Source organism: Mobula hypostoma, chromosome 7 (genome assembly GCF_963921235.1).
Source record: "Mobula hypostoma chromosome 7, sMobHyp1.1, whole genome shotgun sequence".
Taxonomy (NCBI): domain Eukaryota; kingdom Metazoa; phylum Chordata; class Chondrichthyes; order Myliobatiformes; family Myliobatidae; genus Mobula; species Mobula hypostoma.
In genome coordinates, this window is record NC_086103.1 from 19,049,963 (window position 1) to 19,069,576 (window position 19,614).

Here is a 19,614-nt window from a genome sequence, read left to right on the forward strand (position 1 = left end):
AGTTATTTACATAATATATATAAATACAAATGTACATCCAACAGCTAAACCTGAAGGCACATTTTTATAACAGTACAGTGCAAGAGACAATATAAGAAGAATTGTTGCCAAAACAAACACAACGGCAACTCTTGCAGAGGGAACATTAACCCTGATACAGAGCCATGTGGTACTGAGCACTTAAGTGCAGTGCACCAGAAAATCACACTTTCGGAGTGGATTACAGGTTACCTCAGCAATCCAAAATTACCAGTGGGCACTTCCTATCAGGAATCCCTGATTCCTATGGCAGACACACTTTAGAAAATGTAGACCCCAGTGTCGGAAGAATGACTATCATTGGGTAATCCTGGAGCAAATGGATCGTTACAACAGACTGGGGGACTGATAATCAATCCAAGCAAGATACAGCCCTGCTTTATATTCCTCCCGATGCTCACAATGGTAATAATGTACCTATTAATCAACACTCAAACTCTGCATCAATCCAGTCCAAAATCTCCAAAGGCATGATCACCAGATCATAAACACAAGATTTTTACAGATGCTGGAAATTCATTGCAAAGCATCCACAAAATGCTGGAGGAACTCAGCAGGTCATGTAGCTTCTATATTGTGGAATAAATAGTCGATGTTTTGAGCCAAGACTCTTCATTAGGACTGAAAAGGAAGGGTGAAGAAGCCAGAATAAGAATGGACGGGAGGGACTACAAGGTGGCAGTTGAGAGGTGAAACCAGGTGAGGGGTCAATGGGGGAGCTTGGGGGAGAGGAGGTAGGTGGAAAAAGTAAAGGGATGAAGCAGAAGGAATTTTGATAGAAACAACTGAGAACCATGGGAAAAAGGGAAGGAAGATGGGTACCAGAGGTAGGAAATGGGCTAGTGAGGAGAAGGGAAGAGATAAGAAAGGAGCTAGAATGGGGAATGGAAAAATAGAGAAGGGGGAGAGGAGAGAAATTACTCTGACCCTAATAGTCCTGGTCCCAAATTAAACTGGACCTTAACCCCGCTCATGTATCTCTTTCCAACTTCTCAAAGGATATGTGCAGCACAACAGCAGGTGTGTTTACAGACATTTTAAATCTTTCCCTCTCCCAATGTAGAGTGTCCTCCTGTTTCAAAACATCCACCATTTTTCCTGTACCTACAGAGACCAAGGTAACAAGTCTGAACAACTGGCCTCCTGTCACCCACACCTCAATAATAAACAAATGCTTTGAGAGGCTGGTCAAGGACTACAGCTTCAGCTTGCTACCACCCACACTGGACCCCCTACAGTTCACCTACCAACACAACCAATTGACAGATGACACAATAACTACAGCTCTCCACACTGTCCTTATACACCTGGAGAAGAGGGATGCTTATGTGAGAATGCTGTTCTTGGATTACAGTTCAGCTTCAACACCATAATTCCATCCAGGTTTGGCAAGAAGCTTGGAGACCTCAGCCTTCACCCTGCCTTGTGTAACTGCATCCTAGATTTTCTGTCAGATCGCCGACAGGTGGTAAGAGTGGGCTCCCTCACCTCTGCCCCTCTGACCCTCAACACAGAAGCCCCTCAGGGCTGTGTCCTAAGCCCCCCCCCCTTTACTCTTTGTATATCCATGACTGTGTTGCCACCTACAGCTCCAATCTGCTAATTAAATTTGCTGATGACACTACATTGACTGGCCTTATCTCAATTAATAATAAGGCAGCCTACAGTGATGAAGTCATCACCCTGACACAGTGATGTCAAGAAACAACCGGTCCCTCAATGTCGCAAAAACAAAGGAGCTGGTTGTGGACTACAGGAGGAATAGAAACAGACTAACCCCTATTGATATCAATGGATCTGGGGTTGAGAGGGTGAACAGCTTTAAGTTCCTTGACATCCACATCACTGAGAATCTCACATGGTGTGTACTTATTGGCTGTGTGGTGAAAAAAGCACATAGCACATTTCACCTCAGACGGCTGAAGAAGTTTGGCATGAGTCCACAAATACTAAGAACTTTCTACAGGGGCACAACTGAGAGCATCCTGACTGGCTGTATCACTGCCTGATATGGGAACGGTATTTCCCTCAATCGCAGGACTCTGCAGAGAGTGGTGTGGACAACCCAGCACATCTATAGATGTGAACTTTCCACTATTCAGGACATTTACAAAGACAGGTGTGTAAAAAGGGCCCAAAGGATCATTGGGGATCTGAGTCATCCCAACCACAAACTGCTCCAGTTGCTACCATCCGGGTAATGGTACTGCAGCATAAAAGCCTGAACCAACAGGCTCCAGGACAGCTTCTTTCAACAGCCATCGGGCTGATTAATTCACGCTGATACAATTGTATTACTATGCTATACTGGCTGTACCATTGTACATACTATTTATTACAAATTACTATAAATTGAACATTGCACATTTAGACGGAGATGTAAAGGTTTTTACTCCTCCATGTATATGAAAGATGGAAGAAACAAAGTCAATTCAAATCAATTCAATTGCTATAATTCCCTTGCAATCTTGCTTTATAACTTCCTTCTCTCTGTCTCCCCATGCAACCTGCCAACCATAATCTCCACCTCTCAATCATTGGCCATTTATCTCAACCTCAATCTTACCTCACGATACAAGCCTCATACCACTGGTTTTATGTGGTCTATATCCATGGGCACTCTGCCCACATAAGCTTGGTTACCAGTGGCACTTTCCAAACCCATACCCCAGTGGACCACCACAAACTCTTCTGGCATGTCAGACCCATGGCCAACAGGCAAGGTAGCATGTGGATAGTACAGTGTTTTGCAGCTTTAACTGTAAAATCTATCAGGGTTCAAATCCTACTGCAGTCTGTAAGGGGTTGGTACATCCTCCCTGTGACCTCATGGGTTCCGCCAGGTGCAGTTTTCTCCCATATTCCAAACCATACCAGTTAGGGTTAGTAAATTCTGCCGTGCTATATTGGCACCAGAAACATGCCAACACATCATCGAATGTATTGGTCCTTGACACAAATAACACATTTCACTTCAAGTTTTGATGTACATGTGAGAAATAAAGCTAATCTTTAGTCTTAAAGAAAGCACAGCATTGTTGGCCAAGTGTTGTGATGGTCATCTGGCCCATTACTGGAGCTACCAGATTATGGCTTCTTCAACTTTAATCTGATGTAGTGAAGGTACAAGAGACCGAAGGTGCTGGAATCAGGCTGACACGAGTTTTCAACCAGAAATGCCAACAGTTCCCTCCCACTGCTGCTTCACCAGTTGAGTTTCTCCAGCAGATTGTTTGTTGTTCAACAAAATTTAATCCGAATGAAGCCACATGAAGTAGAAAGAAAGTATTTTCATTTACAATTCAAAGTACAAAGTATTTTTAGGTGTTGTAAATCCAGAGGAACGCATACAAACCACTGGAGGAGCTCAGCAGGTCAGCCAGCATCTATGGAGAGGAATAAACAGTTGATGTTACCTGCCGTGACCCTTCATCAGGACTGGAAAGGAAGGGAAAGAAGCCAGAATAAGAAGGTAGGGAGAGTGGAAGGAGTGCAAGCTACAAGGTGACAGATGAAACTAGGTGAGGGGGAAGATAGATGGGTGAAGTTGTGGGGGAGGTGGATGAAGTGAGAAGCTGTTCGGTGATAGGTGAGAAAGGTCAAGGGCTGAAGAAGAATTCAAGATTCTCAATTGTTAATTGTCATTCTTTAATACGTGAGTCTAAAGGCAAACTCGCTCCCACTCCATGTTGACAAATACAGTACTGTGCAAAAGTCTTAGACACCTTATCGCTAGATATGTGTCCACAGCCTTTGTACAGTATTGTACATAGACTTATCGTATGGACGTATTGTGCTTGGGGGTCTGAAGTGCACTAAGGAAATACACTTTCAAGCATTTGATTATTTAAACTTGCGACAGCTTGAAGATATAATTACTCACATTTCCTGAGTACATAGGCTGAATTTATAGGTCATTGCCACTCAAACGGTTAATACTGGGCAGCCTCTGCAAACCAGATGTTTCTAGCTTTCTGGCCAGACAGTATGTTACGATGGTACTGAGTAATACCACTTTCTTTCATTTCCCCACACCGATGAACGATTTCTCTTTTTTTTTGGCGTGGTGCGAGTCTGCGCGTCTGCCCGTGATGATGGATCTTTCATGGCTTTTTTACAAGGCGCAGAGCGAGAGAGGGAGAGACTGTATGGCGCTTCACTCCTCACACAGACATTTTTGCAGTATTTTTCCCTTTGTTTTACAAGGTCGAGTTGTGAGATCGACACTCAGAAAGCGTACTTGGGGGCGGACCCGACTAGTTTCGAACTCGGGAACCTCCGCTCCCGGGTCCGGCGCCAATGTCATTGTGCCACCAGCCGGCCTCCCCAGTGACCAATTTCTGTACACCTACAGCAAGTTCTGCTTTCCCTTGTAAGCTCAGTGCTTACCCAGCACCCACAATGAGCTGGAACCATCCTTTGCCGAGGGTGAGGTTACAATAAACATTTTCTATTTTGATTTATCCCACCAGTAGTGGTTTCACTTGAAAACTGAAGACGATTCTTGTCACCTGAGTTGAAGTATTTTGGGTGGAACCTCCATTCTGCTGGGGTGCTGGTAAATATTAACCACAGTAACAGCCAAAGGTCATCCTGAGCTTCACAACAAAGGTGTATATTTTATTCGACCTTACACTAACCTGAATATTGGCATCATATTTACACATGATGTCATCATTTTCAATACTACATAATTTATTATAGATAAACACATTTGAGAATCTAGATGGTAGGCCTATTGATTCTGCCTGTTCTTGTTCTCCTTATCTCCTAATGCCTTGCCCTATCTTACTCCTTGCTTGTCCAATTCCTTCCCACCTATATCTGGGACACCTTGCATGTTGTCCATCATTTTTCCAGTTTTCTGACCCTCACCTCCTCATCTTTAACATGGAGGTTTATTCTCTGTACACTTCCATTCCCCATCACAAAGGCTCCTGGGCTCTCCATTTCGTTCTAGAATATAGATTCAACTGGTCCTCTTCCACTAATGCTCTCCTCCACCTGGTGGAACTTGTTCTTCTTCTGAACAACTTTGCTTTTATTTCTTTCATTTTCTATAAATCAAAGGTATACCCGTTGGTATTTGCATGGGCCCCAGCTATGCATTTGTTGGCTACATGGAGCAGCATTTGTTGTAAAACTTCTTTTGCATCACTTGGCAACTCGTTCTCTGCTACATCGACAACTCTTCCTGCAGCTGTGTGAAACTCATCAATTTCATCAGCTACTGACTTTCACCTTACCCTCAAATTCACTTGGACTAATTCCAACAAGTCTCTCCCCTTTCCTTATTCCTGTGTCCATCTCAGGACATTTACTACAAACCCACTGACTCCCATAGTTGCCAATTACACCTCCTCCCCTTCCTTCAGTTTCACCATCTCTGCTGAATCTGCTCTTGAGATCAGCCTTCAACTCCAGGACATTTGAGATCTTCTCCTTTTTGAAAAAAATGTTACTTCCTCCTCACTCAGACAGCTGCATCATCTCCTCCATTTACATCAGTTCTTCTCCCCCAGCAGGACATCGATAGAGTTCTCTTCATCATTAATTTTCACCCAACCGATATCCACATCCAGCACATTTGACAGTTCCACCAGGTACAGCATGATCCCACCACCAGTCATACCTTTCTTTTTCCAATCATTTCGGCTTTTGCTCAGAGCCATTCTCTCTATGACTCCCTGATCAGCTCATAACTTCTCTCCCTTCAGGGACTTTAACAACTCTTCCAGTGAGTCAGAGATTCATATGCATCCCTTCCAACCTCATCTGTTGTATTAGGAACTTTTCTTGTGAACTCCCCTATGTCACGGAGACCAAGCACAGACTAGGGAACCACTTTGCTGAGCACCCGTGTTCTGTCAACAATAGTCACTGTGAGCTTGCGGACGCAAGTTATTTTAATTCTCCCTCTCATTCCCATATTGACCTGTCCGTCCTCAACCTCTCGCGCAGCCAAGGTGAGGCCAAATGCAAACTGGAAGATCAGCACATCATATTTCATCTGGATGGTCTGCAGCCCAATGTCATTGCCATCAAGCCTTGCAGAGGGTGGTTAGGGGAGCAGAGAAGGTTATTGGGGTCTCCCTACCTTCTGTCCAAGACCTCTTTCAGAGTCGATGCCTCCAGAAGACATGGTACATCATTAAAGACCCCTCACACCCTCTCCATGAATTGTTTGTTCTTCTGCCATCAGGCAAATGTTACAGGAGCATCAAAACTAAAACCACAAGGCTACTAAACAGCTTCCTCCCACAGGTAGTCAGACTGCTAAATAGCTGCTCTACCTGACTCTGCTTTGAACACTTTTAACTTGTACCGGACACTTATAACTGATTTTAACTGGCATGTGGCTGTTGTGTTTTACTATTTATTGTTATGTTTATTATTTAGTGTTGCGTTTGTTATGTTATGATTGCACTGCTCCTGAGAAACGCTGTCTCATTCTGCCCTGCAGAGCTGATGTACGGTTAGAATGACAATAAAGTTTTTTGAATCTTTGAATTGTGTCAACATCTCTGAAGATCTATCCTGGGTCCAATATATTGATACACTCCTGAAGAAGGCACACCATATTCCATTTGGAGTTTGTGAAGATTTTAGTGTGTTACCAGAGGCTCTAGGAAATGTCTACAGATCTATCATGGAGAGCATTTGAGGAGCCACTGCACAGAATTCGAAAAGAAGTTGCAGAAGGTTGTAAACTCAGCCAATCCCATCATTGACACAAGCCTCCCCACCATCAAGAACATCTTCAAAAGAGGATGCCTCAAGAAAGGTGGCATCCATTATTAAGACCCTCAGCATGCAGGATATAACCTCTAGTCATTACCACCATGAGAGAGGAGCTACAGGAGCCTGAAGAGTCACGTTCAACACTTTTTGAAACAGCTTTTACCCCTCTACCATCAGATTTCTGGACAGTCCATAAATCCATAAACACTACCTCATGATTTTTGCTCTCATTTTGCACTGCTGATTTAATTTTTTAATATACTCTATATATTTCCTATTGCAATTTTAGGATATTTTATGTATTGCATTGTACTGCTGCCGCAAAACAAGAAATTTTACGACAGATGTCAAAGATTATAAACCTGATTCCAGGACCAAAGAGCACAGCCTCAGCTCCACGGACATCCCTTCGGAACAGAGATGAGGACGAATTTCTTCAGCCAGAGGATGTTGAATCCGTGGAATTCATTACCACGGGTAGATAGGGTAGTTAAGAAAGCTTATCAGGTGTTAGCTTTCATAAGTCGAGGGATAGAGTTTAAGAGTCGCGATGTAATGATGCAGCTCTATAAAACTCTGGGTAGGCCACACTTGGAGTATTGTGTCCAGTTCTGGTCACCTCACTATAGGAAGGATATGGAAGCACTGGAAAGGGTACAGAGGAGATTTACCAGGATGCTGCCTGGTTTAGAGAATATGCATTATGATCAGAGATTAAGGGAGCTAGGACTTTACTCTTTGGAGAGAAGGAGGATGAGAGGAGACATGATAGAGGTGTACAAGATAATAAGAGGAATAGATAGAGTGGATAGCCGGCACCTCTTCCCCAGGGCACAACTACTCAATACAAGAGGACATGGCTTTAAAGTAAGGGGTGGGAAGTTCAAGGGGGATATTAGAGGAAAGTTTTTTACTCAGAGAGTGGTTGGTGTGTGGAATGCACTGCCTGAGGCAGTGGTGGAGGCAGATACACTCGTGAAGTTTAAAAGACTACTAGACAGGTATATGGAGGAATTTAAGGTGGGGGGTTATATGGGAGGCAGGGTTTGAGGGTCAGCACAACATTGTGGGCCGAAGGGCCTGTAATGTGCTGTACTATTCTATGTTCTATGTAACACAGATGTCTATGGAGGCTAAGTCAGTGGGTGTGTTTAAAGCAGAAGTTGATAGATTTTTGGTTCGTCAGGACATTAAATGTTATGAGGAGAAAGCAAAAGATTGGGGTTGAGAGGGATAATAAATCAGACATGATGGAGTGGTAGAGCACTCATTGGGCTGAATGGTCTAATTCTGCTTCTATGTATTATGGTCTTATGATTCTAATTTCTCTGATTTCAGGCAACTAACTCCAGCTCTGTTACTTTCTTTGTTTGATATACTAAGCTCCAGTTAAAATGGCCTCCTGCTTTCCAACTCCTCAAGCCCCCTATCATTCAATTTCTTTATCCTTCCCCACTTAGTCCATCTGTCTGTCACTGACAGCTCCCCACACTATCCTTAATGCCATGCACCATCCCTCCCTTCCTTTTTCATTGGATAGCATTGTCTGATGCCCTTAGTTATCTCCTCTTCTGGCCTCTGTCAGTTTTCTGAGGATCTGATGGTGAACTCTCGGAACACCACAGCAGCTCTTCCTTCACATGGATCCCACTGCAGCCATGGTGCACCTGTGTGATGAAAGGCTTAAAGTAATATATTATTGCTTGTTCCTCCGTGGAGCTGTGATTCTGGAGCTGGTCCCTAGTAGTTCGTCAATTTGCAGGTGGTGTATATTTTGTACGGGGCAGCCTGGAACCAAGTCTGATGCAGGATTGAAGCAGGCACAGAGAATAACCAGCCTCTGAAATTATGTGTGTATTTTTGCAGGGTAAAGGGCTGAATTTGCGAAATGAATCTACAATTCTTCCGCAGCAAAATACACACCGGTTTGATATTCAGTTTCCTTGTTGTTCTACATCCATCTGTTACCCCAGGAAGTAAGTGTCATATTTCCACTAATCAAAATGACATTGTTTGACTGCACCAGAGTCTTTCATGAAATGACCGTCTAGTGTCCCACAAGTCAGTAAGACCCTAAATCCATCTCACTCCTCCTTTGAATGGGAAGTGTATGATCACTCTGCAGACTTCAGTAATGGAAGATGGTTTAAGATCTATCTTTAAGGATGAGCTTTATTTGTCATTCATATATTAAGACATACAGTGAAATGCTTCGTTTTGTGTCAATAGCTAACACAGTCCAACAATTGTGTTGGGGGCTGCCTGCGGTTGTCGCCACACTTCCAGAGCCAATATAGCATTCTCACAACTCACAAACCCTAACTATATGTCTTTGGAATGTGGGACAAAACCAGAGCACCTGGTGAAAATCCACATGGTCTCAGGAAAGACATGCAAACTCCATACAAATAAGCAAACTGATGATCTCTGGAGCAGTAAACTGATTGTGCTAATCGTTATGCTTCTGTGTTGCTCAGTTACTCCATTTTGCTGCCCAAAATATCTTGATCCCGATTAAGCATCAGCTCAACTCCTAAATCTATGGCTCTGTCTCTGGGAGTGTCCATCTGTCCTATGATTCTTGAATAAAATGAAGTTTCTTCCAACAAAGGGATGACACATGTCGAAAAATCAAGTTTGCTCAATAGACCATAAGAAAATGGGATCAGGCGGAAATCATTTATTCCCTCAAGCTGCTGTACCATTTAAAGATCATGACTAATCCAGAATTGTTCAATTCCACCTATCTGTCTTTGCCCTTCCTCCAAGAGGACCACAACCTTGTTCTAGTTCTTGGAGGCTCGTGTGCCTCATCGACCCGGACAGCCCTGAACACTGCCAGAGATAAAGGACCTTCATTCCTGCCCTAAACGCTAGCAGCCTAATGGACATTCGAGTAGAGAGAGCACTTGCCTTATATCACTTGATTGCCTGATTGATTAAAGGTATATTCATCACTTCCAATATGCGTGCAAGGTGTCAGCCCGCACAGCATCCTGGAAAAAGAAATTCCAAAGACTCTGATACTTACATTTTCTAAGTTTGGGACAGCCCTTAACGGTTAGCACAGCACTTTACAGCACCAGGCGTACAACTGATTCGGGTGAATTCCACTCTGCTGGCTGTATGGAGTTTGCCCCTGTGGCTGCATAGGTTTCCTATAGATGCACTGGTTTCCTGCCACATTCCTAAGACGTACAGGTTAGGGTTAGTAAGTTGTAGGCATGTCATGTTTGCCACTTTGGTGGGAAAAACAGGAAAACAAATTATTATCTGAATGGTGGCCAATTAGGAAAAGGAGAGGTGCAACGAGACCTGGGTGTCATTATACACCAGTCATTGAAAGTGGACATGCAGGTACAGCAGGCGGTGAATAAGGCGAATGGTATGCTGGCATTCATAGCAAGAGGATTCGAGTACAGGAGCAGGGAGGTACTACTGCAGTTGTACAAGGCCTTGGTGAGACCACACCTGGAGTATTGTGTGCAGTTTTGGTCCCCTAATCTGAGGAAAGACATCCTTGCCATAGAGAGAGTACAAAGAAGGTTCACCAGATTGATTCCTGGGATGGCAGGACTTTCATATGATGAAAGACTGGATCCACTAGGCTTATATTCGTTGGAATTTATAAGATTGAGGGGGGATCTTATTGAAACGTATAAAATCCTAAAGGGATTGGACAGACTAGATGCAGGAAGATTGTTCCCGATGTTGGGGAAGTCCAGAATGAGGAATCACAGTTTTAGGATAAAGGGGAAGCCTTTTAGGACTGAGATTAGGAAAAACTTCTTCACACAGAGAGTGGTGAATCTGTGGAATTCTCTGCCACAGGAAACAGTTGAGGCCAGTTCATTGGCTATGTTTAAGAGGGAGTTAGATATGGCCCTTGTGGCTAAAGGGATCAGGAGGTATGGAGGGAAGGCTGGTTCAGGGTTCTGAGTTGGATGATCAGCCATGATCATACTGAATGGCGGTGCAGGCTCGAGGAGCCGAATGGCCTACTCCTGCACCTATTTTCTATGTTTCTATGTGACATTTGCAGGCTCGCCTGCGGCACATCCCCGATGCAGGCTATGTGTTTCACTGTATGTTTCAATGTACATGTGACAAGTTAAGTTAATATTTAAATGTTAGCGTGAGTCGCAGATAAGGGAATTTTATCCAAAACATTAAATCTCAAATAAAAGGATTTTAATGACTTCTATCCTTGGATTGAAGTTACCTGATGATTCATATTTAAAAGAGCCATCTAATGAAAGGCAGCAATGGCCAACTGACTGACTGATGTGACAAATCTCACCAGAGGCCACTTTGACTTATCCAACTCCATCAGTGTAAAAGGCATTTGTTACCTTCACGTTCACAGATGAAGCAAAGTGACCTTCATGAGAGACTGTGTAAGGGTCCCTTGATCTTGTTTTTGGCTGTCATGCATCCCTTCAAACGAGGTCAGCAGACTGATCCTCACCCACTTCATAAATTCTTAGCCGGCGACAATATGATCCAAATCCAACCTCACTACATCCTGCACCAGCCCTCTGGCTAGTTTCTGTTCATTGTAGAGCAGGAGTTACCAGAATATGTGGAACCTTTAGCTTCGTGTCCCAGAATAAAATTATCTCTTTTTTTTAAATTATTATTTTGTAGCAATGACAAATATAATAGGGGCTCTAAAATTAGACATATGATCATTCAGTTTATAACAAATCACATCTAAACTGGAAGCAAAATGATTAGCTGACTATAATAAGATAACATAGTAATAAATTCTAATATTATTCATCGTATTATGGATTTGCGATACCATTTTAATGTTGTTACTAATTTTGACAGGAAGCCCCGATCATATCTACTTCTCAAACTCTGTTTCTGAAATTATACTTGAAGGACCAGACAATCCTGAAAATGGTGATCATGTGTTGAAATGGAAGCCACACGCAGGGCAACGTACCCAGAAGCTGGTAACTTACACCAGAAACAGATGGGGCAGGTGGATAGCAGACTGGAATGATTACTTAGAAAACATTGACTTACACAGGTCCATGAGACGGAGCGATATTTATCATCCCATAAGTACAAGAATAATATATCCCAGGTTTAGCTTTGCCGGATTATACACCTTGTTTCAGCCGCAACCGCAGAAGAAAATTGTGAAAGAATATGAAGTATTTGGACTCAAAGGTGAGTGAGAAGGTGACTGGGCAAGACGTGGTAGTGCGATTGAATGCAAATAAGTAAATCAGAGAAGTTACCTGGATCATGTAATTTTTATATCAACTGCTGCAGAATGAAAATCTCATCAAAAAATCTCATATTTTCCATCCTCTTACTCAACTGGTTCTATCTGCTCATCATCCCCTCCCCGTGTGTTTCCACCTGTCACCTACCAGTCTCTATCTCAGCAAAACCACTTTCCACCCTCCTCATCTACACCCACCAGTCTAAGATACAAAAACTTAAGAGAAAATACTGCAGGACTTAATGACATCTTTTAACCCTCTGTTATCAGATCCTTGACCAGATCTTTTTTTATTCACTCAAAGACGAATTCTTGAACTCCAAATCTACCTTTGCTTTTATTTATTTAATGGTACAACATGGAACAGGCCCTCCCAACTCAATGAGCTGCACCACCAAGCAACAACCCTACCTTAATCACAGAACAATTTACGATGACCAATTAACCTACTAATCTGTACGCCTTTGTACCATGGAGGAAACTGGAGCAGCTGGAGAAAACTAACATGCATCAGGGGAAGAATGTATAAGCTCCTTACAGATGGCGTCAGAATCGAACTCTGAACTCTGATGACCTGAGACGTAATAGCATTCCACTAACTGATATACTGCAGTGCCTTTGTGGTCCTTGCACTTTATTTGTCCATCTGCATTACACTTTCTCTGCAACTGTACCAGGGGTACAGTGAGAGGGACAGAGGGACAAAAAGAAGAGAGGGAAAGAGAATATGTGTATATAAATATATACCCCTTGCCCATCCTCTTATGATATTGTACACTTCTGTCAAGTCACCTTTGGTGTAGTTTGGACCCCCACCACAAGAGCCAGTACACACAACATTATATGCGGTTAACTCACAATCAGACTATAGTTTGAATCTAAAAATAGAACTCTGGTAAAATCCAAGAGGTCAAGCAGCGTCTGTGGGGGAGAAAGGCTTTTCCCCTCCCTCCCCCTTTTCTTTCTCCCTAGGCCTCCTGTCCCATGATCCTCTCATATCCCTTTTGCCAATCACCTGTCCAGCTCTTGGCTCCATCCCTCCCCCTCCTGTCTTCTTCTATCATTTCGGATCTCCCCCTCCCCCTCCCACTTCCAAATCTCTTACTAGCTCTTCTTTCAGTTAGTCCTGACGAAGGATCCCGGCCCGAAACGTCGACTGTACCTCTCCAATAGATGCTGCCTGGCCTGCTGCATTCACCAGCAACTTTTATGTGTGCTGCTTGAAATTCCAGCATCTGCAGATTTCCTCGTGTTCGCATTATATCTGCTTTCTGTTTTCCCTTTTTACTACAACGATGTATTCATGTATAGAATCATTTGTCTACATGGATGCAAACAAAAGCTTTTTCACTGTATCTTGGTATATGTAACAATATTAAACCAATTCCAATTTCATAATGCTATATACTGGCAATCTTTCCTCTTCCTTTTCCCACTCAATCATGTGGCTGAATCTCATCCCAAGATATCAACATAAACTTTCTCCCCCACAGACGCTACTTGACCTCTTGGATTTTACCAGAGTTCTATTTTTTAGATTCAAACTATAGTCTGATTGTGAGTTAACCACATATAATGTTGTGTGTACTGGCTCCTGTGGTGGGGATCCAAACTACACCAAAGGTGACTTGACAGAAGTGTACAATATAATAAGAGGCATAGATCAAGTGGATGAGCAGAGACTTTTTCTCAGGGTGGAAGTGGCTGATAGGAGGGTCCTTAAATTTAAGGTGATGGGAAGAAAGTATATGGGGTACTATACAAAAGTTTTAAGCACATATATATAGCTAGAGCGCCTAAGACTTTTACACAGTACTGTATTTGTCAATGTGGAGCAGAGAGGGAATTTGTAAATCTGGTGGGAGCAAAGGGTGTTGAGAATGGTGAGGGTGGAGCACCGTGGGAGGGGTGTGGGACAGTTGTCAGAGAAGAAATGCCAAGGGTGGGGTGGTAGCACGTTTGAAGATGAACTAAGCCCTGAGGTCCCAGACAAGGTAATTTGATTCCAAACAATTGGTATATTGATCATTACAGAATGCCTCTCTGGTGCTTCGCGCTCTCTCCCCTCTCCAATCTCCTTTTCCCAACCATGATTCCCCTCTCTCTGCCCCTTTCCCACATTTTGTCCATAATCAAGATCTACATCAGAACCAGGTTTATCATCATTCATATATGTCAGGAATTTATTTTCCACGGTAGCAGTAGATGTAATATATAAAATTACTAAAGGACTCTACAAATGTCTTAGGCACCCTAGCTACATAAATGTGCCTAAGACTTCTGCACAGTGCTGTAGCAATTTAATGTATTGCACTATACTGCTACCATAAACAAAATCAAATTTCATGATATATGTGAGTGATGATAAACCTGCTTCTGATATGGGTCTCTATTGTGGACAGAGTGTGGGAAGAGGGCAGGGAGAGAGGAATCATGGCTGGGAAAAGGGGAATAGAGAGAGGAAGGAGAAGGAAGCACCAGAGAGACATTCTGTAATGATCAATAAACCAATTATTTGGAAGCAAATGACCTTGCCTGGTGTTTCAGGGCTGGGTGATTCTGCACTCATGCTACCCACGTATCATGAAATTTGTTATTTTTTGCAGCAGCAGTAGTGTGCAATATATAAAATCACTACAGTACCATGCAAAAGTCTTAGGAACACCAGCTATATATATTGCCTAACACCAGCTATATATATTGCCTAAGACTTCCGGCACAATGCTGTAAGTTAGGCCACTGCTAGAATATGGTGTGCAATATCTGGTCACTACACTAAAGGAAGGACCCTGAGAAGATTCATCCAGCTGTCATGTGGCCGGCAACAATGAATATAGAATTGAGTCAGGTTTTATAAAAACAAACAAACATTTATTAAACTTTGCTCAAAAACAGCGAAATGTATTTAAACGACCAGCTTAACAGGAAGTTTACTGCTATAAGGCAACTCTGGAATAGTTCTTAAAAGGGTAAATGCGAAAACAGTTCTTAAAGTGGTAAATTCGAAAATAGTTCTTAGAACGGCAAATTCGAAAGTCCAAGAGATTTATGCAGTCAATTAGGAGAGACTTTCCTGAAGTAAAGAATTCCTTGAAGACGTGTCATTACTGCTGATCCCAGCAGGAGCCTGCCTTGTCCGCAGGATTCAGGACGACGGAAATAAACGGCTTAAAAGGAACTGACCTATTTCCTGGCAAGCGACCCTTGCACGAACTTCCTTGCTCTTTTGGCAGGAGTTGTCTCAGATGCAGGTCTCTATCTCTTGACCGAAGAATCAATAAGGTCGATGCTTTACGAAACTGCCGAACGACACCAACTTTACTCGACTCGGCAAAGTCCTGAATTGTGGTAAGGTCTTCACTCTCCAATACTACTTATAATAGAAAGTAGAACTCCACTTTAAAACAAAACTGCGTCATCAGCTGAAGACGCAGCAAAAACAGAGCATCCAACACAAAACTAAACTGAAAACCTAACTGCGTCACATCAGGGGTCTCTTTTTATAAACCTGTTGAGAACAGGTCATCATGTGACCTCACTGGTGGAAAAATTACATCATGTGACCTCCTCAAGACCATTAATCATCCTCATAAGACAGTCACAAGACATCCATGAAGTTTGTAACACAGATTATGCTTAAGAAAGGATATTTCAGTCATGGGGTTAATTCGTTTCCCTTGGTGCAAAGGATGCTGAGAACCAGATGGGACCTGACAGAGGTACATAAAATTATGAGAGGCATAGACAGGGTATTTAGTAGGAATCATTTCCCATGGCAGAAGAGTCTAAGACCAAAGGACATAGACTTAATTGGTAATTGGTCTATCATTGTCCCATGTGAAAACTATGTTTACATGCCATCCCTACAGATAATTTCATCACATCAGAGCATCGAGGCAGTATGAAGGGTAAAGTAATATCAGGTTGCAGAACATAGTGTTACCTTTACAGAGAAGGCCATTGTCCAGTTCTTCCATTCTGACCATGGTAGAGCACGATGAAGAATTTTCAGGCCTACTGTATTACGCTCTGCATTAGGTGCTCTCATCCAATTTGGCCTGACTCCCTTTGCAGAAGATATGTATGCAGATAATGGTGACCTTATGAGTTCAGTTTGTACCCAATAATTGGTCTGTGCACATCACCACTCGCTCTGAATCTCACTGGTCTGTTTCTCACAGTTGAGGTAAGCCCAGAGCGGCCTGTGGTGGGCAGTGACGTCACCCTCAGCTGTACCATCTCCAGACGCCCAGATACCGTCAGTCTCCACTGGAAACCAGTGGGCACATCCCAACAGAACAGGAGAAACACTGATCAGATCCGCCTGAATAACACCATCTATCTGATGGTCCGACACGTTACAGTGGAGGATGGCGAGTTGTACGAGTGTCAAGTGTGGGAAAAGGAAAACATTGTTCTCACAAGCAAAGTATATTTTACTGTGAAAGATGGTAAGTGTCAATGCTTACTGTTAGATACTGAAGAGGCATGTTAAGGTGTCATCATAGTCAGGCAAAACCTGACTCTCTGCCTGAAGGGTACATAAAGTGGGGAGGTGATATCTTGGCTAGCGAAGTGTGGTCAAAACCATTTGAAAGGGCAGATTCTGAATTTTATCCAATGAATGCTGTGCCCTAATTCCCGGGAGTTATGTCACTGCGTGATTGGAGCACAGGAATCATATTAGCTAACAAAGTACTACAGTAGTGAATGGCAATAATACCTGGGCCAGGACTGGAAATAACATGATTTCAGTCCAGATTTCTCATAATTTTATATATCGCTGCTACAAAAAAAAAACAAATTTCAGAACATGTGTGGGTGATGATAAATCTGATTCTGATATGGGTCTCCGATGTGATCTGAGAGTGGAAATGGGGCAGAGAGAGGGAAATCATGGTTGGGAAAAGGGGACAGAGCAGGAAGCACCAGAGAGACTTTCTGCGATGATCAAACAAACAGTTGTTTAGAATCAAATGATCTTGTTGGTGTCTCAGGGCTTGGTGTGTCTGCACCCGTACCACACCCTGCCCCGGGCACTCTTCTCGGCCACCTGTCGCAGCTCTAATGGTACTTGTCATAGTGCTAGGAGCAGGGCAGTCCTACCTGAGTTATAGGGTGTGTTTGAATATGTTAGGACTTCATTCCCTGGATTTTTGGGAAAAGATTATCTTTTGAGGGGTATTGATAGGGTAAATACATTCTGGCTTTTTCCCTTCAGGCTGGGTGTGAATAGAACTAGAGGTCATAGGTTTTGGCTGAACGATGAAAATTTTAAAGGTAATCTGAGGGGAAACTTCTTCGCTCAGAGAGTGGTGCAAGTCAGGAACATGCTGCCAGTGGAGGTGCTGGATGCGGGTTCAATTGCAACGTTTAAGAGAAGTGTGGGTAGGCACATGGATGAGAGATACGGATGAATTTCTTTGGCAGGAGAGTGGTTAATCTGTGAAATTTATTGCCAGGCCAAGTTATTGGGTGTAGTTAAAGCAAAGGTTGATGCAGTGGGTTCTTGATCAGAAAGTTACAGGAAAAAGGTAGGAGAATGGGGTAAAGAGGGATAATAAATTAGGCATGAAGGAATGGTGGAGCAGATTCATCGGGCTGAATTGCCTAATTTTGCTCCTATGCAATATGGTCTGATGGTAAGGGGTATGGTCCTGGTGTGGGTACATGGGACTAAGCAGGAAAACAGGTCACCCTGGACTAAATGGGCCAAGTGGCCTGCTTTTGGGCTGTAGTGCTCTATGGCTGTATAACTCTACAATGCTGACTGATGAGGGAGGTCCACTCAGGTCAAAGTTGGCTCACCAGACACCCTAGCGACTGACCACAGTTACAGTGCATTCTACTGGACCCAGCAACAGGCTCATTGCTTCTAGCCAGATGGTCCTGACTTAAAGCTAGGGGCTATGATGAGAAATTTGCTGATGATTTCAAAATTATTACCAAGGTTAATTGCGAGAGAGCAAATTGTAATGCTGCAGGAATTTATCATTGGACTGGGCAGGTGTGATAATCATGGCAAGTGAAGCTCATTCCAGAGGTCGGAACCAGAATCACAATCAGGTTTATTATCGCTGGCATGTGTTGTGAAATTTGTTAGCTTAGTAGCAGCAGCAGTTCAATGCGATACATAATCTAGCAGAGAAAAAAATAATTATAAATCAACAAGTAAATCAATTACATATATTGAATAGATTTTTAAAAAATCATGCTAAATCAATTACACATATTGAATAGATTTTTTAAAAATCGTGCAAAAACAGAAATACTGTATATTAAAAAAAAGTGAGGTAGTGTCCAAAGATTCAATTTCCATTTGGGAATCAGATGGCAAAGGGGAAGAAGCTGTACCTGAATCGCTGAGTGTGTGCCTTCAGGCTGCTGTATCTCCTACCTGATGGTAACAGTGAAAAAAGGGCATGCTCTGGGTGCTGGAGGTCCTTAATGATGGACGCTGCCTTTCTGAGACACCGCTCTTTAAAGGTGTCCTGGGTACTTTGTAGGCTAGTACCCAAGATGGAGCTGACTAGATTTACAACCTTCTGCAGCTTCTTTTGGCCCTGTGCAGTAGCTCCTCCATACCAGACAGTGATGCAGCCTGTCAGAATGCTCCCCACAGTACAACTACAGAAGCTTTTGAGTGTATTAGTTGACATGCCAAATCTCTTCGAACTCCGAATAAAGTATAGCCGCTGTCTTGCCTTCAGGCAAGGCTGAGGGTGCATGATTAATGGTGAGTTACTGTGCTGAGGAACAGAGGGATTGTGGGGTTCATATGCTCAGACATCCGGAGGTATCAGGGTAAGCAGACAAGATACTTCTTGAGGCAAATTGAATACATGGCTTTATTAGTTGAGAAAAGGCCTGTAAGAGCACACAAGTCATGTATGAAACACGGCTGAGGCACAACTATACAGTTCTGGTGAGCTGACAACAGGAAGGAAGCAGTTGCACCTGACAGGAGAGGGAATGTACGCATATATTGGCCAACTGGGGAAATGAAAACATGATCTATGGTCGGTTCCTGAAGTAAAGGAAGTTGAGGTGATATTTAGTTGAGGTGTTCAAAACCATTAGAGATCCAGACAGGGAGAATCCCTTACTTTCAGCAGAGACCGAAATAACTTGGCAACAGATCTGAGGGGATTGGTGGGAGGATTAGAAGAGATTTGGGGAAAGCTTTTCTTTATACACAGAGCGATGAGCACGTGGAGCTCACTATATGAAGGTAGTGAAGGCAGAGACTGTCATCTCATTAAAAAGTACCTGAATGAGCACAAAGTTCTGTCATCCATAGACTTCTGCACTTGGAGGATTTGCAGAAGGATCTCCTTTTCGCCAGCAGTATTGTCATGGGCTAGTCACGTCACTGGCACTGGCCTTCCTGCCGTCAAGACATATATACAGAATGGTTCCAGGAAAACACCAGAAATATGAAGGATGTCACCAACCTTCATGGACTGTTTCCCACCTCCATAAGGGAAGAGGCTATGCAACATCCATGCCACTCAAAAACATTCATTATCCCACCTCACCACCCCTGCATACATATCACCAAGCATCACTTTATGTACAATACTGTGCAAAGGTCA

At 43.1% G+C, this 19,614-nt stretch overlaps 1 protein-coding gene across 1 annotated transcript in view; it reads left to right on the forward strand.

Moving 5' to 3' along the window:
* LOC134349885 (uncharacterized) overlaps nucleotides 1-19,614 on the forward strand; it is a 59,292-nt gene that overhangs the window by 8,318 nt on the left and 31,360 nt on the right. The window contains exons 2-3 of the mRNA XM_063054851.1: nucleotides 11,614-11,961; nucleotides 16,201-16,470. Coding sequence (XP_062910921.1) covers nucleotides 11,614-11,961; nucleotides 16,201-16,470 — 618 coding nt within the window. The remainder of the gene's footprint in view (nucleotides 1-11,613; nucleotides 11,962-16,200; nucleotides 16,471-19,614) is intronic.